The sequence below is a fragment of the Pithys albifrons genome, chromosome 1 (genome assembly GCF_047495875.1).
Source record: "Pithys albifrons albifrons isolate INPA30051 chromosome 1, PitAlb_v1, whole genome shotgun sequence".
In the NCBI taxonomy this organism is placed as follows: domain Eukaryota; kingdom Metazoa; phylum Chordata; class Aves; order Passeriformes; family Thamnophilidae; genus Pithys; species Pithys albifrons.
In genome coordinates, this window is record NC_092458.1 from 118,924,576 (window position 1) to 118,945,062 (window position 20,487).

The following is a 20,487-nucleotide window of genomic DNA, read 5'->3' on the forward strand; positions in this document are numbered from 1 at the left end:
CATGACCACCAGTTGGCCAAATAGTCAGGTCTAGACACAAGAATCAGAGCAGCAGAGGAGGAAGGAAACAAAATATTTTTAACACCTACCTCTATCCGAAGCCCTATAAATGGCATATTTGTATCACACATGGCTACAATATGAGCTAGCACTTTATTGAAGGCACAGATTTCTCCCGACCGTTTTGGTTTCTTGGGTTCTACAGAACATGGATCTCCAGATAACTAGAATTAGAATAAAGACAAAAGTACTCACATATCTGGAGTAAACACTTTGAAGAGATGTCAGAGAATAACCTCATTCATCTGAGTTACAAATGAATTACACCCTGAGCACAAACTCCTGAAAAGATCTGGTCCACTTCAGGACTGAAGCAACTCAGTTACAGACTGTCCTTAAAACAGTACTTAAGTGTCACTAAGCCATTTCAGCCTGGCCCCAAGAAGTAAAAGTAACTCTTAACAGCCCCTGCAAGTCTTTCAAAGACTACATATGGCACAAAGTGTATCACACTCTGCATGTTCAAGCCACTATAGCTGCCTCTGCTCAGAGCTTTGCCTTTGGCACAGTAGAGCAGCAGAGAATTAAAAGACAACTGTTGCAAAAGTTTCCCAGCATCTCTTAGGGAAGAATTCCAGAGAAACAACACAAGTCAACTGTCATCCATACAAACTTTGAAAACAATGCTACTAATGCAGGTATTGATGCTCAGAACACATGTTAAGCCTCCATGCACCTTCACTACCCCCGTGGCTTTTGAAGCACGTACCTTGCGCTTGACACCACTTTTCATTTGTTTCCCACTTTTTGTGTCTAGTACCAACTCTTCAATGTTTGGTTTGAACTGCTGCAGTAAAAGTGCAGTAGCAGGGCTGTCATCTCCTTCAGCATAGCTCACAGACAGGAAATGGTACTTGTACTCTAGTTCTGTGGGGTTGCCAGGAACGTCAAACATCTCTACAACCTGTATTTAAACAAAACAACGAATTGAGATGATTCTCAAGGTAATAGTATGCCTAATTCAGTTTATATCCTCTCCTCCAAATAAAAGACATAGTCTTTTTCAATATAGTAGTACTATAGCTAGGAAAGGGATCCAAGAAGAGAAGGAAGATCAAACCTTTCAGGCAACATAGAGAATGAACCTGCATGTGTTCTCTATAAGCCTGAGAGCTTGACAAACCCAATGAACGGGACAAGAGAGGAAGAGGGGAGAGTTGAGGATTACATTAATCACTTGCTTCCTAAAGTTAAGAGTTAATAGTATAACAAACTGTCTGAGACAATCATGACTGGGAACAAAAGACAGAAGCAATTTTCAGTTACTTACAATGTAGTACTGCGGAAGGCGAGTGAGTTTGATAAACAGTTTGTGTTTGGAAAGGTTTCCCACTGGATGGCTGGCATAATTAGCTAGTTGAAGAGTCTCACTGCTCACTGTAGGCAGATGCTTTATAGACTGTTTGCAACGTTGCTGTCCAAGCCAGAACCTTACATTGAAATAAAGTTATTAGTACCTTGAGGCTAGTTTACATTATTCAAGTATAGTGCTGTGTATGAAGAGTATCAGTGTCAAATTCAGTGTCAGTCATATTCTAAGCCAACATCCATCATTGCTGCACAAGTTATACATAGGAAATTACACAGAAAACTTCATTACTTTATATTTCTTTATTACTATCTTTGCATCTTGTCTTCATTGTAACAGAAAGCTGTTAATTCAAAAAGAAAAGCCCTGAAATTATTCGCTGGATAAATGTTATATACTACAATATGAAATGACAACATAAAACAAGGAAGGAAAACATTAAAAAACATGCAGATTGCAGTTATTTTACAATCTGGAATCTTCAATTACATTTTGGTATAGAAAAGAAAATCTTTGCTCCCATATGCTGGTAGGCATTCCAATAAAAATGTCATTAAAGCCAGATGTCACTCTGGATTATGTCCTAAACAAACTCATTCACCTGAATAGATCTGGACATGAAGAATCACATGCAAGACATCACATCTATTTGTATGTTTAGAATTAAACTTTGTCCTACTTCAATGGATTTTGGCTATGGTGAAAGCCAGAAAGACTAGCTAGGATTGAAAGGGGCTCAGAAATGCATGGCTTGTTTTTTTGGTCAAACTTCCACTGACGACAGCAGTGAAAAGTGTGGGTGCTCAGCTCCATCACATCATACCACATTTTTCCTCACAGACACCTCAGATACAGCTGTTCTAAGAGACATTTTGTGGACTGCTGAGCTTCCTCCAAAACTGCAGCACTACCCAAGCCATTATCTCAAGTACATTATTTATAACTAAGGGAGGTTGATTGGTTTCTCCAGGATGCCAGTGCTTCATGCATCATCAAGCTTCTTTTAGAAGCAGAATTCCTCAAATAGAGATTTCACCCTGCAATTAACTCAGAATACTGGGAATTTCCAAAACGACAGAGCAGGTGGAACTCAGTTTTCATGGAGATGCAAACTATGTATTAGTTGCTACAACCTCTTATGGCAGTTAAATATATCTTGTGCTTAAATCTCAGGGCTTTATGGAAGGAAGATTAGAGGCTTAAACCAGCAAGGGCTGAAGTGTTAGAAGACAAACAGGTATTATTTAAATCATCCTAGGCCACTTCCTGGTTTTCCTCCTGTATTGTGATAAGGGAGATCATTCTTGCTGAGAAACAAGCAGTTCAGCTATGGAAATTGAGTGGAATGAAGGAGATAGAAAATGAACATCAAGTAAGATCCTCAGGAAGCAAGTGGTCTGCTGCTGACTTCATGCAGAGTGTGCACATAGCAAAGCATGGGGTACATGTAAGGGGGAAAACTAAAGCAGGAGTATGGAATCAATTCCAAGCAAAACCAGAATTTCCTCCACTGTTCAGAGGAGATGGCAAATACTCCAGGCTGCTTAGAACAGTGAGAAAGTATAACCCCTACTGTGGTAAAACCCAAAGCTATGCAAGTGTGATCATCCAAGATACAAATGTGGTGATTCATTCTGTGCAACCAAGTGAATCATTCAAGTCACTTACTTGAGCTGCTGGAGCCAAGGAATGATACGCTTCATGTCATCATTAACGGACTTCTCTATGTCATCGAGTGTCAGTTGATCTGCAAGAATATTAGGGGAGTGAATGGTCTTAACATCTGTCCTTCAAACAAAATGTCAAACTTACGTTCAAAGTGCCTCATGATTAATCTCAGAATCACATAACAGCCCAGGGTGGGGCTCAAAATGGGACCTTGAAAGATCATCTGGTACAACATTTTGTGGGAAAAGGAGCACAGATGAGATTATCTAACACCCTGTTCAACTGCACCTTGAAAATCTCCAGTGATGGAGACTCCACCAAATCTGAGTGGGCTGTTCCAGGGATCGACTCTTTACACTGTAAAAAATTGGTTTCTTATATTGAGATGAAACTTCTCCTGGTGCAACTTCTGATTGTTGCCCCTTGCCTTCTCCATGAGGCTCATTGTGAAGAGAGAAATGAAGGTACACAACAGATGATCCATATTGCTTGTAAGACCACAGCAGTATGTTATTAAGCAAATAAACTAAAAGAACTCTCTTAAATAACCTGAAACCTGAAGTTCAGAGTTGAACAGTAGTAACTCAAGATGTAAAACGTCATTTAAATACAATTCTCAATCATGTCCATATGAAATGATCACATCCATTAACAGCACAAGCCAGGAATCATGTGTCATAAAGAATATGCATCGCATTGCATTGACCCCTAATAATAATAAGTGTGTTGTCCTCTTTAAACATACTTAACTGAACTGTGACACTGAAGCTCCAAGAGCCTCTTCTCCATTCCTCAGACTCAAATACCTCAAGTGTGGTGTTTATTTGCTCACATAACTTTGCAGATTTGACAGAATTGTTCACAGAAAATTAACTCATAATGCACGGTTCTTGCAAGATATTAAATACATCCTGGTTTTGCATCTACTTACCAACACCATACAGCATCAGCTGAAACATGCCAGAGTGGAGATCAACAAATACATGCAGGCACTCTGATCGACCACATGGTTCCAAAATTGGAATGACAAGAGTTGGAAGAGCCGTCTCAATGAATGCTAAAGAAAATCCATGTTGTTAATGTCACAGAAAATCCAAGTTATCATATTAAAACCCTCTATGCTTTTATATAGAAGCAATCTTCACTTGCACATTATTAGACTGTTAACATAAAGAGGGAACTGAATATAATTTCTCTGTGAAAACAGTGACAAACCAATGAGAAAAGACCAAATTTGAAGGACATTATTAATCTTTGAGTAACTTTTAACTCTCTACTTCATGATTATAAGATCACTTCAAATCTCAAAACTTTCAACAGCAGTTTAAGGAAAGTCTCATTCAAAAATAGTTCATAACAGTGCAAAATTTGCCTTCAAATCTGAACATGTAAAAGTTTTACAGCAGACAAATTTTAACCCTTCAATCCAGACTGTAATGCTTTACCAGCCTTACCTATTATACTGCACTTACAGCTTATGAGTATTTTACAACTATCAATGCAGAACAACTTAAAGCCAAGTTTTGTTAGTTCTGAAAACATGTCCTGTAATACTTAAGTTAATGAAAAAAAGAATCACCAAGAAAAAAGGAAACCATTCCTAGACACAAATGGAAATTAACTTGAAAAACTTCAGCAGGAAACACATACAATTGTCATTAACATTGTAGCTCTTCAGAATGGCTTTCAGCTCCTGGAGTTTTTGATGAGATCTTGCATGGACACTGTCTATTAGGAGTTTTTCTATTGATAGGTGGTCAATCTGTAAAAAAGAAATGTAGCTGATATTCAATGTGTGGATTTTCTGCATTAGCACATTGGAACGAAACTACTTAATAAAAGCCACTTCAGAAATAATTTGTTTCAAACTGTGGTGAGCCAAATGAACTATTAACTTGAGTATTTGGATCACTATAAAATAGAACAAGCTAACATGAGCTTCTGACTGTGCAGCAGGCAGTGGGAGGGGGTTTTGAGCTAAGATGAGAAGAAGATGTAAAAGAAGTTTCACAAACTACATTTTTACCACTCCCTGTGCAGACTTGTCCTGGACTGAGGTTGGGGTATTTTCAGCTTAGTTTGCAGCCATTTCTAACTTGCTTAAGCCAAGAAAAAAAAAAAACCAACACAACCTCCCTTAAAAGCAACACTTTATTAGGACATGGTTGACTCTACACAAACACATGTGCACCTGTCACAGAAATCCAACACACTGGTTTTAGTCCTGCCAACAGGGTAGCAATGCAGTGGCAGACACGGAATAGGAGTGAACCTACTGAACTCAGGAGTATCTCAGGGCTTGCACCTACATCCTGTAGCACTGCTGGTGCTGAAGCTCATGCCTTGACTTGTATTCACTGTATCTTACTTGTGCAATCTAAATTACAGCATTTGCATTTATATCCACTCACATTACAGCCATATTATTTACCTATTTTGTATAAGCAAAGCTATAGATTACTGCAAAACCTTTGTCTAGTTAATCTCACATTGCTCTGAAAACTGTTCAAGCTGAATTAAACTCAAATTTTAGTCCAGCATAAGAGATAAATGCACAAGTTGTTTCATACCAGCACAGAATTATACTGAATCTCAGTATGTGCCTTCATATATACCAGAATGACCTTCTCCTAAAGACTGGCTTTCCAAGACAAGGCCTTAAAAATCAAGTGTTTATCCATCCACAAGTGCATTTCAACTCAGCAGCTGCAATGGGTTAAATCTTCCTCACTAAAAAGTGACTACATGTTCTATAGCTTCATCCAATTTTCAATAGGCTAATGCAGAATAACCTGCTTAAACAAACATATTTGTTTGTGCCACTGTTTTATAAAGTATCTTAAACAAACAGGATCACAGTGTACCATCTACGTCATTACAGCTGAGATCACTATTCAAACACTACCACAGCAGTATATGTACCATAGCTGATCAATTTTTAAGCTTAGAGCAAGTAGCTACAAAGGGATTTAGCATTAACTTTGATAAATCTCAAATTTACAGTGGCCTTGTATCTTAATCTACAGACTGCAGACTTGATTCAGTGAGCTTAGACTGCGTCAGCTCCAGTGGATCTTCAGCAGATGTTCTACATAAAGAGCATTTTCCTGGTATCTTCATTATATCCTACAATATCTTCGCTAAATTAACTATATATTTAGTAGCCTAAATATGCTGATTTAGGCTGGTAAATGAGTAAATGTCGTATACATTTACTATACTAGTAGGATTTCTACTCTAGAAGCAGAGTAGAAGGCTACTATGCTTCACTAGGTTTCCCACACTCCTCTGTACTTAAACGATGGGTAGCTCTTGACATTCACCACACAGAGACTTGTCTGTCAGCCTTGGTAGACAAGATGGACCAGGAGGATCAAAGTAAGTACAGGAGGTGAAGGCTACCAGAAGTAGAAAGTTCTGTGAGACATGTGAAGAATCTGAGCTGGGGAGTTTTCCCCTGTGGAAAAACCATACTGGAAGTGTGAAGACTACACCATTCACTCCAGTTTATTAACTCTCTTAAACCGAAACACTGTAAGAAATAATGAACAGACATCCTGATAAGACATCACAGCCAGATTTGCTGGTGTTATGGGTTCACCTAGGTGAACCCATAACACAGAGGAGTTATATAACCCAGAACTCAGCTTCTTCTCTTAGCTATCATTAACTAAGATCTAGAACCAGTGAAGCCTTATCCAAGTAGGAAGCTGACTGCAGTGACTCATCCTGGATAATTTCAACAAACCCACTTTTAAAATATAGGAACTTGAACATTCAAATAGGCCATGATATAATCTGGTTAGTGATAATGTAAAAGTAAGCTTCACCTAACACTTGTAACAAGCAAACCACACGAGCTCTTAGCACAAGATTTCCAAATCATAATGTAAGATTTTCTCAAGTGGACAGCACTGCTGGGCAGCCAACTCAAGTGACATGGAGAAGCTGATTTTCAGAGGAAGTTTACACAGCATCTCCAAGACAAGAAAGGGAAGAACTTTCTCTGTAACGCATTTCAAGCCAAACGCTAGTAAGTGAAACTTGGCTGTTGTTTCTCCTTTGGGTATATAATGCACTGTGAAGCAGGTGTAATTTTTAAGATGAAGGGAAGGACAGTAACTTGTAACAATTTGAGGTCCCAACACAAACACAACTAGAAATAACACAACTGCTCACTAGAAATCTTAAAAACAATCCTTTAAATAGAATCAAAGAGAAACAAACTGACAATGCAAAGCACTTCAGTTTTTGATGCCTGCTGCAAAGCAAACCTTTACCTTCATGGCTCTTTCCATCAGTTTTGAATCACAGGCTGGCAGTGGAGGCTCATGAGATATTTGTAAGGGTTTTGAGACATCAGTCTCATCAATTTTAATAGTGACCTTATGAACAGACGCAGTCCCCGTTTTCCTGCCAAGCACCTGTTGACTTAAAATAAAGAGAATAATTAAACCATGCAATTGGGATAGCGGAAAATCTGTTTTTCAGGACCTAATCCTTGACTCTGAGCGTTCTGATTAAAAATAACATTGTCAGCTGAACTAAAAAAAGCATTTATTTTAGTTTTCATTTCAATGCAGAACGGTTGATAAACTATAACTACATTAAGAAGTTTGAGATGACTGTAAATTCAACACAATCAGAAGAGCATTTGTATTGCTCTTAAAAATTATCTAGTGCAATTCAAGCAATAAGTACAGTCAAAGACAAAGAACTAATTAATTTTTAGATATCAGTGTAAATACCAATTGATTTATATCTGCATCCTGTACCCTGCTCTCCTGTACATTAATGTACAACCCTTACTCCTTTGCAAATCAAGTAATATGTTTATGTACTTATTTACAAGAATTTATGAGTCTTACATCAAAAAGCATGGACAATTTTGAAAATTGTGGCTCAAGCTTGGTAAACATAATCCCACCTGTTAGTTCATTTATTATTGTTAACAGTCCTTTTGAAATTAACTTACTTCCAAACAGAGAGTGAGAGACATTTCCCTGCATGGTATCGCTCCACCTGCACGAGGTCACCCCAGCGCTCTCGAATCAGCATCAGTGTTTGTGAATGGAGGACTTCCAGCTGAAGGGCTAAGCAGAAGGAGTCTAACGCATGGAGTTAAGAAAATATAACATCTCCAGAAAGTCTGGGTACTATATAAACCCATTTCTGCATGCTACATAAATCCATTTGTCACCTAAGTCAAACAAGTTATAGGCAGGTGGGAGTTGGTCTCTTCTCCCAGGCACTCAGCAATAGGACAAGGGGGCACAGGCTCAAGCTCTGCCAGGGGAAATTGAAGTGGGAGATCAGAAAAAAATTCTTTCCAGAGAGAGTAAACGGGCATTGGTATGGGCTGCCCAGAGAGGGGGTGGATCAACCATCTCTGGAGGTTTTTCAACTGAGATTGGACATGGCACTAGTGCCATGATCTGGTAAAGGGACTGGAGTTGGACTTGATGATCTCGGAGGTTTTTTTCCAACCCAACTGATTCTATGATTCTATGAAGATGCTGCCTGAAAACACACTACTGTACTAATCCAGAGATAAAGACATAAATGGATCCAAGTATTTCTCAAAGGGGTTTTTTTTTCCTTATTATAAAATCTTATCTAGGGCAGGTTGTTGGACAAGAGAGTCACAGTAGCTTTGCTTTATAGATTTTGAGCTGTCAGCATCTTTTAGTGAAAAGATGATTATTAACAAAGAAATTCTACTCACCCTATAGTTACCACTAAACCCATCTCCCATGGTCACCCTAAAATAACATGATTCTCCTTGTTTCTGCACAAACTGTTTCACTGGAAACCATTTCACACTGTCAAATGATTTGCCCTTTGCAAGTAGAAAGTCACTGCACATGCTGTATCTCTTCTCATTGTTCACACAGGTACAATACAGTTAACACACCCCCATCAACTGCACTTTACTGCAGTTCTTGGTAAGCAAGAACTGTCACCTCCCAGAGCTTCCAAGTCAGCTCTGTATTCCACATCCCAAACTAGCAGGTGTAACCAGCTGCTGCTGCTGCACTGACTTGCCACACAATCTGCTGTCTTGAGTATCTCATCTTGACCTTTGCTGATTTAGTGTGTACAATCATTTTACGTACAGGCACCAGAGAATTATTCTTTCCAAGGCCATCATTTTCACTTCATATCCAGACACTTCCCACAAGCTTAACAAGGGAATCCATCTTTCCTGACCTCCAGCTACTAGGAAGACCAAGGCCACACTAAACAGCTTATTCAGAAGCAACTTTCAGAAGGATACGCAGGCAGTTATACATGTCCTGAAGAGGCTTTTCATCAGCAAACAGCCGGGACTGGACCAGCTGATGGATGAAGTTGATCTGCATGCTGTGAACCAAGGCTCGACCATCTTTTGAAAATGAAAAATAATTCACATTACACATTAGGAAATGAGGTATTTAAACCAATTAATTAATACATTAAAAATAAAGAGATACAACTGTACCGAGCAATTTCCATACCACATTTTCTAACAAAACAACAAAATCCTTGATTTACTCGGGAAATTTCAGTCTATTACACTGTGTACCAGTATAGCATTAGTAAGGTACTAAAAGCATATAAAGCAAGGTCAAAACAGGACAAGTGTATATAACTTCATTCTCTTAAGTTGTGACATGCAAAAGACCCAGTAGAAACAAGACTTACACAGTGTCAGAGGCAAACATCATGTTAAAAATAAAGTATAAAGGTTTGAGCTTTTTCTTTACCACCAGTTTCCTTGTCTTCAACCAAAATTTCCAGCTTGAGAAGGCGCCAGGGGATATCAGGATCATCACCCATCACTGTCAGAGTGGCCTCAAACTCACCCTCAACTCGGAATTTCACACGTCCATTGGCTAAGGAAGACAAGAATATTTTATTTCACTCAGTCTCCTAAAATGCCTCAAAATATCAGTGTGGTAGTCCCTGGCACTCACAATGGATTATTTGCCTAATGTTTCTGCTCTGTTGCACATGTTTCTGTGCACCTGAAGACTTCTCAGTTGCTTCTCAACACTCAGTGTCAATAAGCAGCATGGACAGAGGCATCAAACTGTCCTAAGTTTACTTTTTAACTTTAATAACTTGTTAACATATTATAACTCCATTTACATGTGATGAAGATAATCTCTGCTTGTGTGCTTATATATAAACCATGCAAAATATTATGCACCCTATTTAGGGAATTGACATACACATCCTCACACTTTTGTGAACACTGGTATCAGTTTCAAGAACTGGGAGCTAGCAAGGACATAAAGAAACTGAGTGGCAGAGCAAACAATTTAGTAAAGTCCTTACTATAACCCAGGGGTCAATCTACTTCTTAATCTACTTAGCAAACTATGTCATATCTATTTACAATTACAGACATATAGAAATATTCCTATAAATACAAATATTCCTAGAAATATTCCTATAAAAATTTTAACCATTTGATCTATTGTTTCATTTTCAAGAGCATCCCAAACAGGTGCTTAAAACAAACCACACTCCAAAACAGAAACTGATTGCCACTGAAATGTTTAATTAACTGAAGAACATCCAGAGCTCAGACATATATCTGTTTATACTTCTATTAGACCAAAAATGTCTCTAATACAGATATTTGCAAGCATTCACTCAGGGATTAGAGAAAACTAGTCCTAAGATTTTCAGAAACATTTTTGATCTATGTCTGTGGGGTAGGGTTACACATGGCTAACCCTCTCTTAGTTAAAAGCACAAACTACGTCCATTCCTCCCTATTCTCTGTGATTCTGCAATAACCTAGTCCAGTTTATAGACTTCCTTCCTGTAAAAAAGGTGGTCTTAATGTTTAGCACTACTTGGGCTAAATGAAAACAGAGATTTCAAAACAGATCAAGAGATCTGGCTCTGCAGTGGTCACAGAAAAAAAAGCCATGTATAAACATGAACAAATTCTATGCTTGAACATGAATATCAAAACAAATTAAAAAAACAACATTAGAGTGACTTGTTTAAACTAAAGGTCAAAGAGTTTCTACAAAAAGACCTAACAGTAATTAAGTTGCATTTTTAAATGAAATTAAGGTAAAGTAGTCCTAAGACTCTTTCATAATACATTTGCTGAAAGAGCAAGACAATGTCTACAACCTTTTGCCATTACTTGCACATCGTTTCTTCTTGAAAGCAAATGATATTTCAGCAATATTACCACTGCCTTACTTTTTCAAAAGGAGAATATTTTGATGTCAAAGACAGGATCCCAGTTTTAATGGATGAAGCATCCTTAACAGTCTCACTTCAGCAATCTTTTAGCTTTGCTTTAGTACTAAAGCAACAACTTTAAATCAGCCAGTAATAATGTATTCTTCAAAAAGCAATTCCAGTTCTTACCAACTGTAAGGTTTGCCAGCTGTGGAGGGAGATCTGTAGTCACCAATCGATGGCGAAGAATCTGGTTCAGTTGATGAAGTGTGGTTTGCTTCTCACTCTTTGTTATTGGGTCAGGAGGGATTATTTTATCCTGTTAAAATAAACACAAACAAGTCTACATATCTCAAGCATGTATAACACACTGACAGCAGAAACTGTGAAAACTAACAAGACCAGAAGTCTGAAAATGTAAATACCACAAGCCATTACACAGCAAAGTTTTATATCTTACACTCAGATTTGGACTCTGGTTGATTACATTTTACCCAAGACTGACCACTGAATAAAATAACTAAATTTGGCTCAATTAAATAAATGGAGGGAAAATGTAATTTGTTCAAATAGGAAGTGTTCTGCACGAGAAACTGACGCTGCAGAGACTGGGCACTGGGTCTTTATTTGAACTGTAGTTCCATTTGCACAAGGACAATTAGTTTCATTCAGGTGCACTGAGGCTGCACAGGGGATTCCCCAGCCCACCTCCCGCATCGCAGTGTTCTTTACAGTGTTCTTTACCCGAATGCAGGTGGGCAGCCGTGGGTACGATCCGGTTGTCAGAACATCAATAGCATAGGGGATAGCGAAACTGGGCAGTCGGGCATGAACCAAAGCGTCTCTAGCGAGTGATGCCAGACGATCCGCAGTGTCCACAAAAAGGATGGCCTGCTGATCCAAAAAACTGGATATCATCTGCAGAGGACAAGGAGGAGAAGGAAAAAAAAAAGAGAATGTGTTCAAAAACCGCACAAATCAATGCCCCTTTATATTCAGTTTATCTGTCACTTCCAATTCAAGTAGCTACATTTACAAAACAAAGAAAGAATGAATATTCTGGCCATGTCTTGCACTCACGTGCAAGGACAATTTAAATCCACGTGCCATTCCTGGTGCTGTGGGGGATCTGTACAGCCTCACAGCTCTTTATCTGCTGATTGCCACTGGAATGCAACCATACTTGTTTGTGATCACCAGGGGCTTGTTTTTCTGTAACATTCTGGACTTTATTCTTATTTAATCAAGTGTAGGATGAAAGTGATAATAAGAACTAACACACTCAGATCACCATCTTCCCTCTCCTCTTACCTTACCCTAAAGCATTCCTGAAACTATGTGCAGACAAGCCTTTCATTTTCTGCCACTGCTGAGTTTTTGGAAATATGAACAGTTAAAAGGCAAGATTTCTAAATAGCAAGAAATTGGTTATAATTGAATATTCATTTGTCTATGAAATGTTTTTTAAAAAAAAATTTTATAGTAAGAAGTAGTCAGGGTGAACCAAGATCCCATATCCCTTAGAGGTTGTTTCATACCAAACTGTCAGTAACTTACTGCACACTTCTCCACCTTTCCAGCATTATTAGCCCATTTGACTAAGGCCAACAAACGAACAAACAGCTGACGAGTCCGACTTGCAAACTGCACTATTTCTATTTTTCTGGAAAAAAACAAAAAAGGCACATTAAGACAGCGCTCAAACAAATTCTAAAGCTGCAATTTAACTGTGTGCCAATTAAAAAAAAAAGCTGCAATGATAACTTCTAACTGTGTTAATGGAGGCATCAGTAATATGTGTCTTGTTTGATTAAAACAAGGGGGGAAAAAGGGCTTAGTGTTGTGACTATCTAAATGCTAAGCAAGATACATGGATTCTAACCAGTCAAGACTGTCTGGGGAAACAAAGAAACGTATTCATATGAATTTATCACTCATTTTAAGAGAAACAGTTCCACAGTGTACTTTTTATACTTTTTACAGGATTTCCCCAAGGCCTATGATTAAGTTTAAAGCAGGCAACATACCCAAGGGTTACAGGACCTAACAGTAACATTACTGACATTCACTATCAATAAATAAATAGGTCAGATGTTAAAAAAATCACTTCAGCAATTTTACATCTTTACGTATGTATGTTCAACATGCTATCATTTTGCCAGGAAATTGGGCAATGGTAGGGAAGACCACAAAACCCCACCCCCCCCTTCAATTTTCCTCTCCATTCCTGCCTTGCAAAGAAATTGAAACAAGAAGAACTTACTGTCAATATTCCTCCCACCAGTCTTTGTATGAGATAGGCAAAATGAAGGAGTGTATTGTTTGCATGTCTTAAGAGTTGTTTTTTTAAAGGAGACCATATTAGGGGCACACACAGATTTTCAGCCTTTGCTACAGATTATGTTGCAGATGTATTAGATTTACAACATGAATCTGTAATACTGAACACCCTGAGATACCATTTCATCTACCAATTATAGAAGGTTTTCTCCCTTTCTACATGTTCAATTACTAATTCCATGATGCTTTTCTAGTTACTTTGAAAAAAACTCCAAACCTAAGCTGTTTTCCTGATACAGTTTTCCAAGATAACAAAAGCATTTGGACAAAAAGAACATTAATCAGTGCAACAGATATTTGTCTCTACCAAACAGAAGCTGCAAATTCTTCTGATCCCAATCTCTAAAACACACAACATAGACAGAACTCATAGCTAGAACCTGTTTCTGCCAGAAGTGCTGGGGTAGGGAGGCTGACTCTTTTGTGCAAGAAGCATAATCTGCTTGTAGCAGATGAACATGTAAGGCCAGAAGCACAACTAATACCATCTGCTCCTGTTCCTGCCATCACACACCACATACCTCATCCAAGAACTTGGGCATTAAGCCAAGAGCTTCTCTGTGTTCTAGAGCTAATGTTGTGCAGTAGCAATCAGACTAACACCAAGATTTCAAGTGGTGGACAAGCCACTGTATGCACAAACTGCTATAACAGTAACTACCTATGAAAACAAGATGTTGAGAATTTTGAAAGATTCAGAAAAACTTCATGAGATTTGAAAGATGACTATGGTGAGACTTCAGACAGGCAGTAATCTCTCAGAGAAACTCCATACAGAAGTTGCCAAAATCCAATAGTTATGTCAAACATCTGTGGTGAAAACCACATGATAGCAAGAAAAATTCAGATTAGTGTTCTATGACCAAAAAGCAAAGTTAGACACACCCTTCCAAAAAACACCCAAAACACACCCCAAAAAGATATGGCAATTTAGTAATGAAAATTACTGATAAATCTAGAGGCAGTGTTCTAGTAACTTTTCCATTAATACAACATGCATAAAGTTAGAAAGAAGACTTGTTATTTCTATTTGATGGAACCTTCCTCCCAGAACCACCACCACCATCCCTGAATGACAACTGTGTTGGGAATCTACTTCTCTAATAAAAACCAAAGGCTTTCAATTTGCTGCATTCCCTCGTCCTTCATTATAAGTTCAGGACCTTATGTTGGGCTGCACAAAAAAATTACTCTTGCTTATCATAAAGAACAACAATGTGATAAGGGAAATAATTCTTTGCTGAGATGATGATTTGCAAGCAAAGGAATCTGGAAACCATAGAGAAGAGTGAGAGGGCAGGTGAAAAAAAGGCATATTTCTTGAGGAGTAGAAAGGGCTGGGTAAGTATCTAACAAAGAGAGGAAGAGCCTGGGACAAGAGACCTGGCAAAGAACATCATGGCAGTATTTCATTGGTAGCTGTGCAGACCTGCTGTCTCAGTCAAGGATGGACAGAAAGGCTGACCAGTGGAACTGCTGGGGATGGTTCAGTGCAGACTGAACAAAAAAAATGAGAGTGCCACAGAAAGATGGAACTTCAGGAATGAGTTTATTTACAAGGCCTTTAAAAACAAGGCATGACACATTAAAAATATTTTCAACACCCAATGGCACTCACTACTTTCTTTACTCTGGTCTTCACTGATAAGGTTGGATCTCGAGTTTCAGATCCTTCAGATTACTGGCTGAGTCTGGGGGAGTGAAGCATTGGCTACAGTAGAAAAAACCAATCTAAGGACCCCCTAAGCAAGGCTGAGACACAAAAGTACATTGGAGTGGATGGGATGCATCCCAGGGTGCTGGGAAGCTGATCCCAACTGTAAAGCTGCTCTCTATCATTTCCAAAAGGCCACAGTGATTAAAGGTCTTGATGACTGCAAAAAGGCAAACCTCATGATCTTCTTCAAGAAGGCCAAGAAGAATCAAGGGACCTACAGGTCAGGTGGCCCAAGTTCGGCTTAGAAGAATTCACAGAATTAATCCTTCCATAAATTATGTCCAGCTGAATGATGAGCATGAAAGTAGCCTGGAAAAAAACAGCACAAGGACAAACCCTTCCTGATCAACAAACTGCCTTCTACAGAGTGGCTGATCTGTGATAAAGGGGAGATCAGACGATGAATTTACACTGACTTTGGCACAGCTTTCATGAAGGTTTCCCACAGCCAATCTGATGAGACATGGCATGGGTAGGTGGACTGAGAGGGGTGAAAAATTGCTAGGAATAAAAGGCTACAGCTGGATTATTTTAATGCTGGTTTCTTGTGGTGTCCCTTAGGGGTCAATAGTGGTGCCAAAACAATTGAACACCTCCACCAACAATGGCATGATGAGAAGAATGCACTGAGGAACTTTGCCAGTGATACCAAACTAGTGGGAGCAAGCAGAGGGACCTCAAGGTGACTGGAGGAACTGGATGATAGGAACTTAAATTGTATTAGAAGATAATACTATCACATCTTCACCAAAGTATATCTGCCATATCACCAGGCTCCTGCTTCATAAAACAGAGCTCAAAGCCCAACAGCTGCTGCCATTATTATGGCTCTCAAAGCTAGAAAACATATGGATAATTAAACTAAATTCCTTAATGATTTCCTCCAAGAGGTGAAAAGCCATTTCCCCAAGAAGAGTTGTAAGTCAAAGCTTAACAAGAATGTGAACACTTAATTTCAAGACAATTTCAACTGTAGGACATTCTTTGTAACCACTGAAGGCCATCTTGTTTTCTTTTATCTAAAATCCATTAGGACTTAAGTTGTTGCTTCAGATGCATGTGCTCCACCAAGTACATTCCAGCTTTACCAGGAAATGCTAAACATCATGATGGGAAAAGCCCTCTCCCCAGTACAAGGGAGCTCTGGACCTAAGCTGAATGTAATTTCCTCACTGTGATAACTAAAAAAACCCAACGAAACAAAACCCAATCAAAACCCACATTATTTCTCTGAGTAATAACATGTATAAGAAAAAAGGTCATAAGGAATCATTCCAGGTTATGATTTATAGAAAATGGGATCAATTCCATGACACGTTATCAGAGTTTGGGAAGATTTGAGGTAACAATTAATGATCATCCTGGTACACAAGAATTCTTAATTAACATTCTTAGGAGTATCACAGCTGCTCTATGCCTTTAAAGAAATTTAGGTCAATTAACATGTCAACACAAATAGAGGGAACAATTTTCTGAGAACTTTCATAAAATTTATTCAGAGAAATAAAAAATTAAATGGATTTTTTCCATCCTGGCAAAGGGGCTGTTCTGGTTCTTACATTTGTCCTCTAACCATCTTCACACTTTGAAAACACACAGAACAGGAGCAGAAAACAGTGCTCATGATAGGAAAGATCAGAACAAATCAGAAAAGAGGTTTTTATCTTGTTTTCACTGTTGAATTGCTTCTTCTGAACAAAACATTTCTCCATTACACTAACTAGAATCTATTCAAATTCTCCAGTTCCCTTTCACATCAGCTTTACTGTCACTTCATTGCTTCAAGATTCATGAAGAGAAAATTGCCCTTAACAGAGTTCACCTACTAAAATAGCAACAAAAAAGCCCAAACAACTATAAAATCAAACACCAACAAACCCCAATATTGTCATTAATGCTGAGAAAATTTTTGAAACAGCAAGACAGACATAGCTTCCTTTCTTGCATAAAATATAAAATTAGGAGAAAAATGTTTTAAACAGCTGAATATTCATCTTAACATCTAAGCAAAGTTCTGTATTTTAACATGCATTACAGATTCTCTTATCATAACTCACCTTTCCATATCAGTCTTTCTTGGTAACCTTTATGAAAGAAGAGGGGAAAAAAAGCCATGTTATATATTGTTCTATTACATTTCAGACAACTAGAATTTTGTCACCAACCTTCAAGTACCAGAACTTCTACACACCTACAAAGCATAAAATAAATAGCACGACAGGTCATCTCACACTACCCTGTACAAGGGAATCAGGAATTGGCCAAATTAATTTAAAAGCTTGATGAAGGGTAGTGAAATTGCAAAAATTTCTGCTAATCTAGTGAGCCACACTGTATATCAATGGCTGTGCTTTGTAACTGCTGACTCCTGCTAAGCATCCATGATTAGAGATAATTAATTCCTAACTGCAATCCCAGAACATCTGCAGCAGGTATAAAAATCGGCTGTTACCTGACCTGCCTGCAGTGAGTTTCTCTTTCTGTTTCACTCATCTAAAAGTGGAGAAATGCCACATTCCAGAGTTTTATCAGTGACCTGCATGCCAGATATGGCTGCAGAGAGGGTCCTGTATTTCTCTGATGTCATACAGGTATCACAGGCATCTCATTTAGAAAGTTATTTTTTTATTCCAGGATGAGGCTGGTGCTTTTATTGGGGGGAAGGAGAATACCTTCCAGCTGGGCTTTCTGCGAGTCCAATCCACACTTCATGGTGAAAATACAGTGAAGAATCTACCTCACTGCTCTTGGAGGGGACATCACACAGCTTAGAAACTACTTGGAATCACTGAGTACCAAAAGCATTGCCCTTGTGATGTTCACATCACTCATTTTGTTTTGTACATTAATTATGCACTTAGGTGAAAAGGACCTGTCCTACACCTTGGAAAAAGATTAAAAGTTATCAGCACCTGCTCCTACAAGAACACACACAGTGTTAGTTACTGTCTACACACATTAAATATACAGAAAAGACTTCTTGACTGACATTTTGGAAGTTCTTCCAAAGCAAACTAAACCTCTAAAATTCCGTGTCCTTTCCCGAGTTTGAACACTTTTAATCCCAAGTTAAGCAAACCTCCTTTTGCACACTCACCAGACACGGTACTCTACAAGAGCTACACCTATTTTTTCCCATTTGTTGTGTCTGTCACTTCTGAAAACACACCAGCTTCCCCATAAGAACCTCTACGGTTAAACAAAGTAAAAGGGAAACAGGTTTATTCAGTGCCCAAACGCTTTCAAGAAAGTTTTTCTTGGCCCAAGAATTTTCCTTTGTTGTGCCACTTCAAACACAACAACATCAGCAGAGCAGACCGTAAAGTAAATGTAAATAATCCTTTTTCAAAAATAATCAAATGGTATATTAAAAAGTACAGAGGTAAGTCAAGGAGTTGTAGCATCTGAAAAAAATCTGTTTGACACGTTTCAGTTTCACGTATTTTGTTATCAGTACCAGCCACAGATGGGGCATTTTGGCAGTAACTCAGGGGCAAACTTAAGCATTTTAGCAGCTCATCTGCAGCTACTCCCACTTCTCACGGTCATTTTCTCCCTTTGTGACAGATCGTTCAGCAGCTTTCCTTGCACCCCAACACAGACCAAAGCAGAGGCATTCCCGGGGATGGGAGCACGGGAAAGGCTATTTACAAGAGTACACAGTAAGAGAAAAAGGCTGAATGGGTTAAAATTAAAAGAGAGCAGGTTTACATTAGACGTTCGGAAAAAATTCTTCCCTGTGAGGGAGGTGAGGCCCTAGCACAGGGTGCCCAGAGAACCTGTGGATGCCCCATCCCTGGGAATGTCCAAGGCCAGGTTGTATAGGGCTTGAAGCAACCTGGTGAAAGGTGTCCTTGCCCATGGCAGGGTTTTGGAACTGGATGATCTTTAAAAGTCCCTTCCAGCCCAAACCAGAGCCAGGCTGGACGGAGCTCTGACAACCTGGCATAGTGGAAGGTGTCCCTGCCCACGGCAGGAGGGCTGGAACGGGCTGATCTTTCAACTCACTTCCAACCCAAATCATTCTATGATTCCATAACTGGGAAGGACCGACCACCCCCCGCTACTGCAGCCCGGGATGAGCTCCAGGCCGGATCCCCGGCGAGGCCCCGCATCCCGCCGGGATGCTCCGGGAGCAGGCGCGGGGCTTGCGGCACTCACAGGTCGGCCAGCACGGTGAGCTCGGCGTAGGTGCGGTGCAGGAGGAAGTCGATGAGGGTGCTGAGGCGGTACCCGGGGCTGGCGGCGGCTGTCACGGCGCCGGGGGCCGGCGGGGCCGGGGCTGACGCGGGGCCGGCCGGCACCAGCTGGGCGCTCTCCAGCTGCACCGGCGCCATGGCGGAGGCGGCGGCGGAGGCGCCTCGGCCCCGGGCAGTCCCCGGTCGGCAGCGCGGGCAGCGCGCCCGGCTCGCCCCGCGGGAAGGGGCGCGGAGGGCGGCGGGTCCGGGGCGGCTCCGCGGCGCTCACAGCCCGCCGGGCGCGGGGGCCGCCGCCATGATGGCGCGCGCGACCGGAAGCGAACGCGGAGCCGTTCCGGGAGCCGCGGAGGGGGCGGTGCTGCCGAGGGGCCCGCCCGGGACTCGGGGAGGGCTGGGACGGCCGCGGGTGATGTGGGGCCCGGGGAGTGCTGGGTCGGCCGCGGGTGATGTGGGGCCCGGGGAGTGCTGGGGCGGCCGCGGGTGATGTGGGGCCCGGGGAGTGCTGGGGTGGCCGGAGGTGATGTGGGGCCCGGGGAGAGCTGGGGCGGCCGCGGGTGATGTGGGGCCCGGGGAGTGCTGGGGCGGCCGGGGGTGCTGTGGGACTCGGGGAGTGCTGGGGCGGCCGGGGGCTGTTTTGGGGCTGCCGTAGGGCACGGGGGACACTGAGGATGCCGGGGACTGCCATGGGTCACGGAGGGCGCTGGGGACGGCGCTGGGTCTGCCATGGGGCACGGGGGACGCCGGGTGGCTGCTGGAGACTGCTGTGGGGCACGTGCAGCGGGGCCGCTGGAGGGGCTGCTGTGGGGCACGGGGGGCTGCTGTAATTGCTGCTGTGGGGCACGGGGGCGGGGGCTGCCGTGGGGTTGCTGTGGGGCACGGGGAGCGAGGGGTGGTGGTGGCCTGCCTGGGGCTGCCGTGGGGTACGGGGAGTGGGGGGGTGCTGTGGGGTTCCTGTGGGGCCACGGGAGAGTTCCTGTGGGGCTGCCGTGGGGCCGCCGTGCCGC

The 20,487-nt window shown here is 41.1% G+C and overlaps 1 protein-coding gene across 3 annotated transcripts in view; it reads right to left on the reverse strand.

Moving 5' to 3' along the window:
• MED14 (mediator complex subunit 14) overlaps positions 1-19,787 on the reverse strand; it is a 35,725-nt gene extending 15,938 nt beyond the window's left edge. For all 3 annotated transcript variants that reach the window (XM_071565586.1, XM_071565577.1, XM_071565569.1), the window contains exons 1-15: positions 19,446-19,787; positions 17,342-17,368; positions 12,785-12,890; positions 11,972-12,145; positions 11,417-11,546; positions 9,784-9,912; positions 9,315-9,422; positions 8,013-8,145; positions 7,318-7,468; positions 4,688-4,799; positions 3,969-4,094; positions 3,038-3,116; positions 1,331-1,490; positions 770-964; positions 90-224 (exon numbers count right to left, since the gene is read on the reverse strand). In XM_071565586.1, coding sequence (XP_071421687.1) covers positions 90-224; positions 770-964; positions 1,331-1,490; positions 3,038-3,116; positions 3,969-4,094; positions 4,688-4,799; positions 7,318-7,468; positions 8,013-8,145; positions 9,315-9,422; positions 9,784-9,912; positions 11,417-11,546; positions 11,972-12,145; positions 12,785-12,890; positions 17,342-17,368; positions 19,446-19,621 — 1,941 coding nt within the window. In that variant the 5' untranslated portion in view covers positions 19,622-19,787. The remainder of the gene's footprint in view (positions 1-89; positions 225-769; positions 965-1,330; positions 1,491-3,037; positions 3,117-3,968; positions 4,095-4,687; positions 4,800-7,317; positions 7,469-8,012; positions 8,146-9,314; positions 9,423-9,783; positions 9,913-11,416; positions 11,547-11,971; positions 12,146-12,784; positions 12,891-17,341; positions 17,369-19,445) is intronic.
• Positions 19,788-20,487: the final 700 nt, after the last annotated feature.